This window comes from Centropristis striata, chromosome 11 (genome assembly GCF_030273125.1).
Source record: "Centropristis striata isolate RG_2023a ecotype Rhode Island chromosome 11, C.striata_1.0, whole genome shotgun sequence".
NCBI classification, from domain to species: domain Eukaryota; kingdom Metazoa; phylum Chordata; class Actinopteri; order Perciformes; family Serranidae; genus Centropristis; species Centropristis striata.
The window spans coordinates 20,662,620-20,676,398 of NC_081527.1; the positions used below are offsets into that span (position 1 = coordinate 20,662,620).

Below are 13,779 nucleotides of genomic sequence, written 5' to 3' on the forward strand. Positions count from 1 at the left end.
TCGTGAACGTCCCTGGCTGGTTTGAAGAAATCAAATTTAGACGTTCCCGGAACTCACCCGGATGTTGCAGCCTGGTCTCACAGGAATCCGTGAAATAGCCACGGATTCGCTCAAATTTCTGTGAAACTGACACGGATTTCGCTACAATGCAAGTTAATGACAGTCATATCCCGTGGCTATTCCATGGATATTTTTTCCTATTGGTTTGTGTCCAAGTCATGTGACTTTTGCGAAGATCTCGCCAGAAAAACACAATCCGCTGTGTTTTATTTTGAAATCTCCCTGATCCTCTGTGTATTTAACGGTTCGAACCTTAGCACATTACATGCCTTATGTCTGAGGTTGATTTGTAGCGGCATCCGTGTCAGTTTCACGGAAATTTGAGTTATTCCGTGGCTATTCCACGGATTTTGAGTTAAGCGAATCCGTGGCTATTTCACAGATTCTTGTGAGACCATGTTGGGATGTTCATGATGTGGAGTTCTTTAAGGGGGAAGTTATTCGTCAGACTTTCAGGGAACATTAATGGCGCTCTGTCAGCTGTCTACATCACCAGGGTGTCCCCTCCTGAATAATAATGAGAAAAACGTTCTCTATAAACTCACACAGAGCTGACTATAAACTTTTCTTCTCCATTTCTCACCCAGAAAGCACATCAAACAGTCCCATTAAAAGAATAAATAGACCATGCTTATTAGTACAGATAGAAACAGATGTGCCTTATTTACATACAACCTACTTTCCTTACATACAACCCGAAATTGTGTTGGATTAAATTCTCCCATCCAATTAGCGCTGCAGGCAGGACCACGACGATACCTGATGCTGCCATGAATCTGTTAACATTTTTTTTTTTTGTTGTTCTTTTCCTGCAGCTGCAAAAGCAGAAGAAAAGGAAGAGGTGACAACCGTCTCCGGGAAAGTGGATGCTGATAAAGGAGAGAAGAAGAGCAAGGAGGGCAAGAAAGAGGGCAAGGGTCCCAAAGAAGGGAAAGGAGATGAAAAGGACGGGTCGACAAAGAAGGGCGAGAAAGGAGAATCGAAGAAAGAAGCTGGTGAAGGGAAGGGGAAGAAATCTGGAGAGAAGGGCGACAAAGGGGAAAAAGGAGGCAAAGGGGAAAAAGGAGAAAAAGGAGAAAAGGGAGGCAAAGGAGGGGCTAAAGGGGGAGCCAAGAAAGCTCAAAAGTGAACTCTGCCTTCAATGGACAAAGATACTTTTTTCACTATAAGCATTTTCTGCACTTTTTTTCTAAAATGAAATTTGTATCACATTATATTTGAAATAAAAGCTTAAAAAATAGGAAAATGCATCTAGTGTCTACTTCAGAATCATGCAAGAATATCAAGTATAGTAAAATTACAGATTTATTGTCTTATTCACAATTCACTGATGAACATTAGAGACCAGAAAACATTTTAATCCAAGTTTACACTGATATTTACAACGTGCCTCAACCACTGCAGAGTGATGAGAAGGCGAGATGCAAACACTGCCCACAGACTGTATCCAAAGCATGAATGCTGACTCCACTGAGTACATTTCGGCACGAGATAAATAAAAGACAACCACACACATTTTATACTTCCATGAGAGGTATTTGAAAACATTGAATTACAACATTAGCTCTATGATTATTGGCCTTATTGTACACTTGATTCCAAAACACAATCATTTTACATGATACAATCAGAACAATTACTGTATTATAGGGTATTAAAGTGCTCAAATATAATTTTCCATGTTTATTTTTTTATAAAAGATTTTCATGTTTTGATACTTGCCGCCTTTTTTCTCTTTTTCTTTTCTTTTTTTATATATAAAAACTGTCTTACATAAAAGTAACAATGTTTAACTGACAAGTTGCAATTGGTGAAAGGACCAACTGAGTTTAAACGACCACCTCAACTGCATTTTTAAATGTTGTACAACTGTACTCCTGAAGTTTCCAGCGTTGTGTGAGATGTAATAAATAATAGCTAAAAGAATCCAGACATTTAGATACATTAAGGTACTGTATTATGAAGTGACAAAGGTTTGCCTTCACCTCAGTCTTTTCTCCTGTCCTCCACTGCAGCCAGCTGTAATTAATACACTCAACCTAAAGCTGCACATTTTTCACTGTTAATTATTTGTTGTTAGATATTGTTTATTATGTTTATTATTGCTAAGAAATGCCATGAAAAGACCTAAACCATCACTGTGTTTCTCCCTTCCTATGTACTTTTCTTACCATGTCTTAGTCTCTTATTCAAAAACAGGCTGCGGATATGTACTACAATTTTTTTTAAGCCTATATAATTTCAATAAACAGCAGGGCACTGTAGTTTTAGTAAAAAATACTCAATTTGTATGTATTTGTTGGGGACTATTTTCACCTGCGGATGAACACATTTGGTGTGCTAGTCGGTATTTATGCATTGACTCCAATGACTCAAAACAACATATATGACCGTTTTATTTCACAATGTGAACCGATCGCAGTATTACAGTTTTCTTGGTCGCATGGTTGATGTTGTGGAACTGAACTACTCGGTTATGTTTAGGCAAGTTTATGAAAAGATTATCGTTTGGATTAACGTCACATACTTATTTATTGTAACAAGTTCAGCTAGTTAAAATACCTAATTGCATACCGGCCACAAACACCAAAGTCCTGGCTTAGTTTGGCCCCTTCAACCACCCTGACCCCCTCCATCCGTGGACTTTGTCGCCCTTTATACTATGTCATAATTACTATGGCCACTAGGGGTCGGCCCTTAACGACAAACATAAACAGTCTCAATAAGCTGCTTACACAGACAGCCTGTACGGTCGTATTTGAGTCAGGATGCTTTGATTTTAGATGCCGTATAAATCCACTGGATGGACTTGTAAGCAGTACAAACTGAGAGCTTTCAAAATGTAGTCAAACCACACATGTTCATAGATATATGGAGAAAAAAAGTATCAGACTGGGTATCAGGGAATCTGGAGCATAATTTAGCCATTGTGAAGTCACAAAAGCACAAAAACAGCAGGAGGGATTCGAGAACTTTCCATCAAATCATGACCATGATGTAAAAAAATGTTGGAATATCACTGCATACAAGAGCAAATATTAACTTCGGTCAAAAATTAGGAATATGTTTTCCCCGCAACCCGGCCCCGAAAAATGGAATGGAACATGTGAAAAATTAATGCGAGGTAAAAATCCATTTAACTGAATCTGATCTCAATCAAAACTCCATCAGTAATATCAGTCCAAATCAAATAGTGCTAATGATGCACTTGAGAGCAAGTTAAGTAGAAAATTAAAGAACTGCCTTTCATATTAATGGTCTGGATCCATTGTTACTAAGCTACAGTGTTGTGAACGGTTTTCTCATTTGCCTCACTGCTGTTTGCATGAAACTGAACATTTATGAAGAAATGAAAATCTGTGTGGGTGCTCTATTTCAACACCTTTATGTTATTTTTCTACACTGACTACCAGTAGTAAATACTTATATTTTGGAGAGAGGTGATTTTACTGCAACTTTTAAGACTTTCAGGTCACTGTAAACAACATGGTGGGTGATAAACACAAGGAAATGCAGCAAAATAACACTCTGTCAGCGTATCATGCCTTCGCTCTTTGGTAAAACAGAAAACCTGCAAACCATGCAGGATAAATGCGGTTAATTACAAGTTACAGAGTTTAAAATATCTTGTGGAATGCTTCATTAAATGCTAAGTTAAATGCCCTCCGTCACCTGTAAAAATATTCACCAGTTTTTCTTTTGGACTATATACAAAACCAAATATTGCAAACATTCCGTAAACAAACACATGAAAAAAAACAACAACATAGCTTTATAACATATCCATACAAATTAACACTATTAGCTCACAATTCGAATGTATTTCTGATCTTTGTAAACATTGTGACTTGTATATACACATCAAAAAGCAGCATAACACTGGACCATCTGTAAAAATGACTGTGTGTTATTAATTTCTGGGGTTTTCCTTCATATCCACCACAAATGTCACTCTTGGAATTCCAGCAGAATTTGAGATTTTCTTGGAATCCTCATTTAATTAATATTCCACTGGAATATATGACCGTTTCCTGCTCCCGGTGTTTTTAAACGGGGTCTCTTCCTTTGAAAAACTGTGTGGGAACATATGATACGGGTTTTGTCAGATTTCCATAAAGTTCTTCTTTACCTCAACTAACACTGAACAGAGTTCTCAAAGGATTATTCTTACTTTGGCATCATGTTGTGTGAGAGTGAGAGAGAGAGAGAGAGAGAGAGAGAGAGAGAGAGAGAGAGAGGGAGGATTTTTGGAGAAAAATTTGAATATGAGACATTCATTGGAACTCTTTGAAATCTGTTATAATTAGAGAGATGGGTCTTTCTAAACAGCAGAAACTGTACAACATTTTGAAAAAAAAAAATTGAACACAGCCTTATATCACATACCAACACCCACAGAGAAATGCTGACCGTGCTAAAACACCACTTCAAACGTATAAAATAGGTGTGCAACAACAGAGGACTTCAATTACCTGAGTACCTTCCCTTTTACACTGAAGTGGATTTAAGTCAATGCAGAACAAATGAGATATCATGCCAGAAAGCATGAAAAGCCGCCTCAAAATAGTAGCATTAACATTAAGCTGAACCTACACTTAAGTCTACTCACGCCAACTTAATCCGACAACTTGCTGATGAAATTGCTCACATGTGTCACTAAGTGCACTCAAAACCCACCTGGCTTTACATAGGTGATTAAGGCTGTTACTGGCAACTACTGCAACTAACCCCAGTTTGATTTATGCACAAAAGCCGACCATTACAAAAAGGAAACAGAAAACAAGATTACAACAGTAATGGCAGTGGAAAAGAAATACGAAACTTCAGTCTGTTTATATCCTTTTACACATTCAGTGTGGCAGGTGGTTGGTGAAAGAGTTGAGAGTGTTTTGCCACAACAACGAGGGTCATCGTCCCAGCTCACTAAAGTGATACAGCCTTTTTGCCTTGAGCCTCATCTATCTGTAATGTTCTGGCTTATTTCACAGGAGAGCAAACTGGCAGTGTTGAAGCATGCAGCCATCCCCTTCAGACCATCCTGACACTGTTTCATGATTTGATTTTCCAGTTTTTTTTATCCCTACACACAGCGTCCAGGAGGTCACATGACTGTCTCCCTCTCCTCCTCCACCACAGGTGAGGGTTTCTCGTTCTCGCAGGGCCGCGTGTGAGCCGAATGCTCCTCGTCGGGGATGTGAAGCTCCTGTCCTGATGATGGTATCGAGTTCTCAGAGACGGAGCCGTTCTTCACGTACCCGGGAAGGTTCCTGTGCCCGTTGACGGGCACCGGTCCCAGCCTGGTGGTGAGGTGCAGGGCCAGCGGCCCTCTGGCAGTGACGTTGGTAACACTGGTGTGTGACACCATAGGTCCATAGCTGTAAGTGTTGCTGCCACTCCGAGCTTTTCTTTTGAAGTCCAGGGCCAGAGTCCTCCTGCTCCAGGACTTTTTGATCTCAGCTTGCACCTTGGAAGAGAAGAACGTATTTAGCCATGCAAAAGCTTGAAAGTCATGCAATACTTTTTGGGTGTAAAATGCAAAACTCTGCAAAGTTCTTACCTCCCCATTGCAAAAGCAGTATATAATTGCAACTAGGAATCCCTGGAAAAGAGCAAAGAATGATTTCATGAATATTCAGGACAGCTGTGCACTCAACGTGACATTTTAGAAGTATAATTTGATATTAAGAAGGGTATTTCAATTAATCATAATTATCTTTAAAGTCTAACCTCTACCAAATATCTTGACAATAAACAACTATTGGACATGTGGAAACTGATCTCTTTGTGTCCTGCAATCTATTCCATGAAGAAGGCACATTAACCCAGAGGGCTTGTAAAATCCTCATCAGATCATCAGATATGTTCAACTTGAAAGGATGCATATATTTTTATTGGGACACTCAGAGCTGAATTAGCATCTCTGGCATTTCTATCTCAGCTTGTTTACCTGGAAGGAGTTGAACAGCATCTCATAGTGCATCTGTATCAGCCAGGGGACTCCAGACACCTCTGTGTACGGCATGGCATGGAATACGATGTAGTGGACGCCAAAGAGTGGCATTAGCACCAGTGTGGACTTCAATAGTTTTCTGAAACAGTAACAAAACAATAATCTTAACAAACAAAAATACACAGCAATTTGACAGCAGTCTTTGTCACATTACAGAGCTAAAACAGTAACATTTTGAGTTGTTTTAATAAAAAAAATACCAAACAGTGGGACTCATCATGAAGCAATATTCAAACAAATTCCCTCTTATTTTTGCTCCTTTTTTATTGATTGATTTCTGGAACTCAACAATTTTTTTCAAATTTTTGTCCCTCTCTTAGATTAGTAAAATTGTATGAAGGGGCAAGACATCCTGTTTTCACAATCAACAAATTGTTTGTGCAGAACACAGAAACATGGATTTTAAATTTGAGGATCTTACAAAAATACATCAATATCAAATAATCAAGTTTAGGTTATTATTTATTTAAATTGGAATATTATAGGTTTTTTGTATTTGTATTGTTGGTGCCTGTTTTTTTTTTAATATGTGCTTTTGATTATCCTCTAACGCAAGTACTAACTCTCTGGAAAATCACAAATTTTATTTTTTTAATAGAACGTTCATGTCACTACTGCTGAACTTCTTCTTAAAAGCCTTTTTTGGTTGCATCTCATCAGATCTTGGGCCAGAGTGTACCAGAGCCACAACACCTGCCCTTAAGTAGTGTTCAGGGGGCGTTATCTATTCTAACAGATAATTATGATCAGGTGGGATTCATTGTTCAGCACAAGTGGGTATAAGCTAATTAGGATGATTAAGAACATTTGGTGCACCTGGACCTGACTTTTCTTATTTTTTCTGTTAACAGAAATTTTTTTGAGAAAATGTGAAATAAATGTAAGACAATGTTGCTACATGAGGCTCATTGTTTGTTTCCAGCTTTTTTTTCACCATTTTACTGACTAAACAACCTCTAAAATCTATAATATTTAATCTATAATGTTAATTAAATGGTTTATTTTAGAAATTGTCTTGTGCTGTGAATGCAATCTGAGAAAATGCATTGGTGTATTTATTTATATATGATATTATGAATGCATCATATGATATGAAAATAAATTAAAATAATACTTTTTAACAATGCGTGTAACTCAGTACCTGTACTGTTGTCTTGTGTCACACCGTCCAGCATTTGTTTCGCGTAGTTTAGTTGCCAAGACTCTGATGATGTTCAGAAATAACATAAAATTAACCTGAAGAAAAAATAGAAACATAATTAGTATGTGCAATAACTGTAAAAAACACAGGTGCAATGAAATACTGTTATTTTCTACCAAGCAGGAGAAAATTGCAAGCAGTGAACATATACTGACCACTATAGCCGCCAGGATAGGGACTTGATATATCCATTTTAAATTGCCTGCACTTAAGTCCCAACACCTGCAGAAGATAAACAACATCGTAAGAGGAATCAGTAAGAGACAAGTAAGGATCAAGCTGCTAGGTGTAATGACCCAGAATTCCTCAGGTGTCTCTTATAACCCTTATCATCGTTTCTCAAAATAATTGCAACCTGTTCGATATTTACTCTTCACTTCAGAGAGAGACAGAGGGCGGAATCGCTGTGTAGAGGCAGCATATTTTGAGTAAAAAAAATGTTCTTTCAATTTGAGTTTCAAATAGAGTGTGTTTGTGATGAGAAAACAACTCATATAATTAGACTAACGGTAGTCTTAGTTCAGTTGAGGAGAGAAACTTGAATTCACAAGGTGTACCGTTGTGTTTTTCTGTTTCATAAAAAAATTAAGGTTAAATATCAGGAATGTATGACTGTATGAAAAAACGTATGCGGCCCAAGGCTACATGGGACCATAATTTACAAATAAAATCATGTATTAAGAAGACAAAAGAAATACAAAAACAAATTGAGACCATAAACTAATTAGGAAAATATCTACCAAGGTAATAAATCAACTGAGAAGTAGATAACATTGATAATTTTCTTTCAAACAATCTGACTCCTTTTTGGAGTCGCCCCCTGCTGGTCATTATGAAGAATGCTGGTTTAAGGTACTTCCACATTCACTTTAAAGACCCTGTGGTCGCTACATGGTTGAAGTGGAGCCTTTACATCACTACTTCATCTTCTTCTTCTTTCCATTTTAACCCTTTGATGCACAACATGGGTCTAAAGTGACCCGACAGAGTTTTTATGTTCTTTATCTTTGCAATAAACTATTTTCATCATTCAGTATTCCAGGTTTTCCTCAATTAGCTTGTTTTTATCATCATACATCCTAATTTTTATGTTTTCCTTTATTTATTTTTGAATAAAATCCCTTTTTGTGTCACTACCTTTCTAATGCACAAGTAGCTTGCTAAGCTCCCTACTTAGCTGACTTCTTGGCTGAGTAGTTAGCTAAGTAGCTTGTTACGCTAACTATTTAGCTTACTTCTTGGCTAAGCATTTAGCTAAGTAGCTTGCTAAGCTAGATACTTAGCTAACTTCTTGGCTAAGTAGTTAGCTAAGTAGCTTGCTAAGCTAATTACTTGGCTAACTTCTTGGCTAAGTATTTAGCTAAGTAGCTTGCTTAGCTAACTACTTTGCTAACTTCTTGGCTAAGTATTTAGCTAAGTAGCTTGCTAAGCTAACTACTTAACTAACTTCTTGGCTAAGTAGTTAGCTTAGCAAGCTACTTAGCCAAGCAGTTAGCTATATAATAATACAAAAAACTTTTTTTCTTCATAAAGTATGAGAGGCAAAATGGAAATAATGATCAGTTGTTATCAAAAACAAGATATTTAAAGAATACTTGGAATATTCAATCATAAAATAAGTTGATATCAAACGATAGAGCGCAGAAACACAAAGCCAACATTAAATAACATGGGGAATGAATGTGGGTCATTTTTGACCCATGTTGTGCATTAGAAGGGGGTCAGTAAGTTGTGCATCAAAGGGTTAAATGGACTGCACTTGTATAGCTCTTTTCTAGTCTTCAGCGCTTTACATTACAAACCCATTCACACACATTCGTACCCTAAATGCCACCAGGAATTCATTTCAGTCCGACAACTCAAGTTTATTGCAACAGCAGAACATGTCAGACTTGGCGTCTAGGCTCCGACCTCATCACTCCTCGAGCAGTTACATGAGGTGTTGAGGAGTGATGGATATGTACAGTATATCCCCCCCGTCTGAGCCTACAGGTGGATGCTAGGGTGGTGGTGGGGCTGAGATAGCAAGCGGCAATACAGATGCCCGCAGCAGCAGCATTGGCAGGCAGCGGGAGAGTTGAGGATTACTCTCATCTTAAACAAACCACCAGATTGGATAGAGGGTGTGTTTTGGTGGAGGATGTTTGAGGAGTGAGACATGTCATGTGTATGGCAGCACAGCTTGGAAGGTCAGTGGGTGACCGATCAACTATAAGCCACAGCCGCCCCCTAGAGTAACCAGTAATAGTAATACATACATTCAAGTTATTTCCAACCTACTAAATTGCTTAATTTCCCCGGGGCTTCACATAAAGCCCCCTTCACGTTCAAGGACTTTCACAGCTCTGAAAAGGCTTTTATAGTTTGTGTCAAGGCATTGAAATAACAAATTCTGTGCCTTTTTTTTAGTTGGTATCAAAACAGTTAACTCGGCTTGTCACGTGTCACTAACTCGAGTTGACAATGAGGTCATCTCCTCTGAGCTTGTTTTTTTATATTTCATAGGAGAAAATTCATAGATGTGTGGAAAAAAAGCGGTGATCACGGGTCAGTATTCGGCAGCGTGGCACATCTGAGGATAGATTTGATTTTTATCCAAATGTCTACTCCTTCCTGGTAAATGCACATGCCTGAGCTGTGGTTACTATCTTGTTGTTTATTTCTTCTATAAAAAGGTGTAGAATGGAGCCGCTCTCCTGCTGACTGAGAAGTGAAACACGTGGTTTAGTTCCAGTGGACAGCTGCTGGGTACCAGCTTAGCCGTAAGCTCTGAGCTGCAGAGTCTTCGATGTTCGTCCGTGGTATACTGGGCCCATGTGGAGATTACAGATAGTGGCAGTAAGAAGGGTCTGAGGGCCCGCCAAGTTGGGTAGAGGCGGCTTTCTCTGTGACTGCTCAGAAGTGGAAGGTGAATCCACTTAAATTCCCTTTTCATTCCCTTTCAAACCTGTCCTCAAGCTTTATAACAGGACTTTGTGGCATGTTTGTTAACCAGGAAATGTGAACAATACTGGTATTCTTAAGCTTGTTACACTGAAACTAAGATCCGTGTGAAATCCTGCTCTTGTATGTACATTTGTTGAAGCAGACACATACAACATCCGATCAGAAAATGAAACTACTGATTGCAAATTATCTCTATGCAAATTTACCACCAATAATATGTACATTATTTCAGCAGATGACTTACTCTGTGTCTGCAAACGTGGCTCTCATAGTTGCCCAAACTGTCACAACCATAGCTGGTAATCCTGAAAAAAATAATTAAACATGTTAAAATTGTTAAACAGCAATTATTATGAGAAAATATTATATCCTAAGAAGTCCATAATTTGCTCATGTGAGTAGAACCTGGGTAGCACAGCATCCACATTGTATGCGCTGTGCTTATGGAACTTAAACGCACAGTGTGTACAATGCAGGAACTGTAGAGCCCATATTCATGCAGTGTTTTACACAGACATGGGTCATTTCCCATTGTCTTCACCAACTTATTAATACAATATCATGGATAGGAAAACGGTTCCCATGATTTTTTGTATTTAATGACTGATTAGACCATCAAAAATTAAATACCTTACATGGTTAATGATTGAATTTTCATGGCGAGTCTACTTATCATGTTGCAATCATGTGCATGCAATGAATGTAAAATGAAGCAGAACTCACCCCATCCAATCAGAGTGAATCCCCACAGATACTTTCTGTCTGAGAAGAAGGTCATAAAGATGAGGCTGTGCAGGTACAGACCCTCCACAAGGATCCAGTAGTAATTGGTGGCCAGAAAGTACAAGAACAAGGTCACAACCACCTTGCAGCCAATCTATACTCAAACAAAAAACAAGGACAAACAGATTGAATCAATGTCCAGTAAACGTCACACTTTCCCAATACTTTTAAAAGAAAAAGAAAAATACAGTTTTTGGGCGTACCTCCCATCACCCTACTTTCGGTGCTAGGGTGGAGTGATTTGGAAAAAACATGTAATTGTGATTATTAAGAATGATATTGCAATGGTGATATGATTACGATTTGGAAGGAATCGTCATTTTTGCGTAATCTCATTTTTATTGATAAATATATTAAAGTTATCATGGTTTAATCTTTTTGCGAAGACCTCTTCCAAAATAAACCCAATTTTTTTTCTGACATTCTATTATAATTTGTAGACCAGATTACCTCTGCAGGACCACAGCCCTTAATTCAGAATGTTTTCTTGGACATATTTTGACTTTACCAAATTTTGTGCATCCTGTGATTTGCACATTACACTAGTCCATGTTGCAATTTTGATAAGATTCAGATAAATTGTGCAGCCCTATCTGGCACCCTTGCTTGGACAACAACCATCTTCACACACAGACTTCATTTTAATCTCAACTACCCACCTTTTCAATTCTGTGACTGCATCTTGCACGGTGGACAGACACCAGGTAAAGTGGTCCCCAATACCACATTTTGCCATTACTATGACATTCACATACATTTGGGGTCTTTACATTGACCTCCATTATTTCCTGGAGACTTACTCTAACCCTTTACTTCAGGGGTGGGCAATTAATTTCCCCAAGGGGCCACATGACCAATACCACGAAGGCTGCAGGGGCCGGACCAAAACTCTGAACTAAATTCTGCTCAATATTAATGTAATCGCTTTATAAAATACATTAAATTATCTGGTTTTGAGCTGCTACTGATAGGAACACATGTTATGATGAGACTGTTAATGTGGAGTAAATCAAGTATAGCAGTAAAAAGTAGTAAATACTCCAGTCACTATATCAATTTTCCATTTATTTTAAACACAACTGTAAATTACCTTTAGCAAGGTTCCTATTTATGTTTTTGTATTATACAGATTGTTTTTCATGTTTGTACATTTTCAAGGTGTTTTACAATGTTGTGATGCTTTTATTTTAAAAAGGTGTCATCCAGTGTAAAACGGGTGCTTTAATTTTGAAAGGTAGTGACAGGAAATAACCGGTAGAACGGTTGAATGAAAAAACGAACGGTAAATAATAACGAGTGCGTCGTAATTCACATAAAGTTGATATAAAGTATCAAAAAGGCTTCTATAGTGGCGGCTGACAGGACACAAGGTTTGTTAGAGTTTATTTATTCTGTCTTATATATTAGTGGCTATATTTGTTGTCTTAACTATAGTAAAAGTGCTTGTTAGCTCTAGTGCTAATGATAATGTTTGCTATTTTTTTCAAAATAAAAGCACTGCGGTTATATTGATTTCTAATTTCTTGGTAACCTCACGTGGGCCGGACAAGGACAGCCAACGGGCCGGATGTGGCCCGCGGGCCCAGGTCTGCGTTACTTGCTTAACGCTAACCCTAACCAACGACTGAATAATAAGCTTTTTATCAAATGTAAACCCAGCTGAAAACATAACGAGCCACACACTGTCCCTACGCTGACTCTTCTGATTCAGAATGCTGCTGTTAAAGACTTCACTAGATGAAGAAAGACCCTCCTGTTTTCAGATCTTTGCACTTCCTGTGTATCAAAGAATGGATTCTAAAATACTATTGAGAGAAAAAATCTTTGTTTGAAAGTGATGACTGGAGGAGATCTACAAGAACTACCTGGAAGTCTGAAATGAGATCCCAGCACTGGGTTGTGACTCATTCTTTAAAGTGCTGCTGCTGGTAATGATGTCTCCATTCATGTTTTTCACCTCAATACTTTCACCGCTGAACCTCCTCGCTTGTGCTGCCAGATATGACATTGAATTCGAGACTTCACAGAATAACAGAAACCTCACTGTGATATAACGCTCTGCAACCAGATTTAGAATGCAGCTGAATCTTGTGTGAAGACAGTGCCACATTAATTTGCAATATTTCTACTGATTTGCACAATGTATATACAGCATGTCATGTGGAGATATGTATGTGGAAAAATAATTACATTTTTTTCAATTAAATTTTTTTTTTAAATAATAAATGCTAAAACATGTGAGAGGGTTTATTATTTATTTCAAACTAATTGGTAACGCTTTATATTCAGGTCCTTGTAAAAACCATTGATTAACAAGTAATAAGGCCCTTGTAAGTCCTTACAAGATGCTTATTAACAATATTGTGTGTTTATAAGCTTATATAAGTGTTAATAATGGCATTACAGACACCCATGACCCACCCATTATGTCTTTGCCATGCCTTTATTAATCTTATTTTGTTTGCTTATTGATATTAAAATATACTTTATTGCTCATCTATTATAAGTTAAATATAAGTTAACTATGCTTTTTGCAACTACCGGATCTAAAGCGAGAACAATGCCTTATTACTTGTTAATTTATTGTTATTAAGGACCTTATTATAAAGCGTTACCAACTAATTTAATCAAAACCAAGCATAATTTTAGCGTTTTTTTTGTTTGTTTTTTTACAGAATAAGCAAAGGCTGTAATCACAAGCCTTCTAGACCATACATATGTTTATTGCTTATTGTTAAAAGGATCCCCATTAGCTGTCACCAAAGTAGGACGACCTAGT

General features: G+C 37.7%; 1 protein-coding gene across 1 annotated transcript in view; it reads right to left on the reverse strand.

Moving 5' to 3' along the window:
- Nucleotides 1–1,364: 1,364 nt before the first annotated feature.
- Nucleotides 1,365–13,779, reverse strand: part of pth1r (parathyroid hormone 1 receptor) — a 66,367-nt gene continuing 53,952 nt past the window's right edge. Inside the window, exons 7-13 of the mRNA XM_059344549.1 lie at nt 10,941–11,094; nt 10,462–10,522; nt 7,427–7,493; nt 7,212–7,306; nt 6,008–6,149; nt 5,618–5,659; nt 1,365–5,524 (exon numbers count right to left, since the gene is read on the reverse strand). Coding sequence (XP_059200532.1) covers nt 5,162–5,524; nt 5,618–5,659; nt 6,008–6,149; nt 7,212–7,306; nt 7,427–7,493; nt 10,462–10,522; nt 10,941–11,094 — 924 coding nt within the window. The 3' untranslated portion in view covers nt 1,365–5,161. The remainder of the gene's footprint in view (nt 5,525–5,617; nt 5,660–6,007; nt 6,150–7,211; nt 7,307–7,426; nt 7,494–10,461; nt 10,523–10,940; nt 11,095–13,779) is intronic.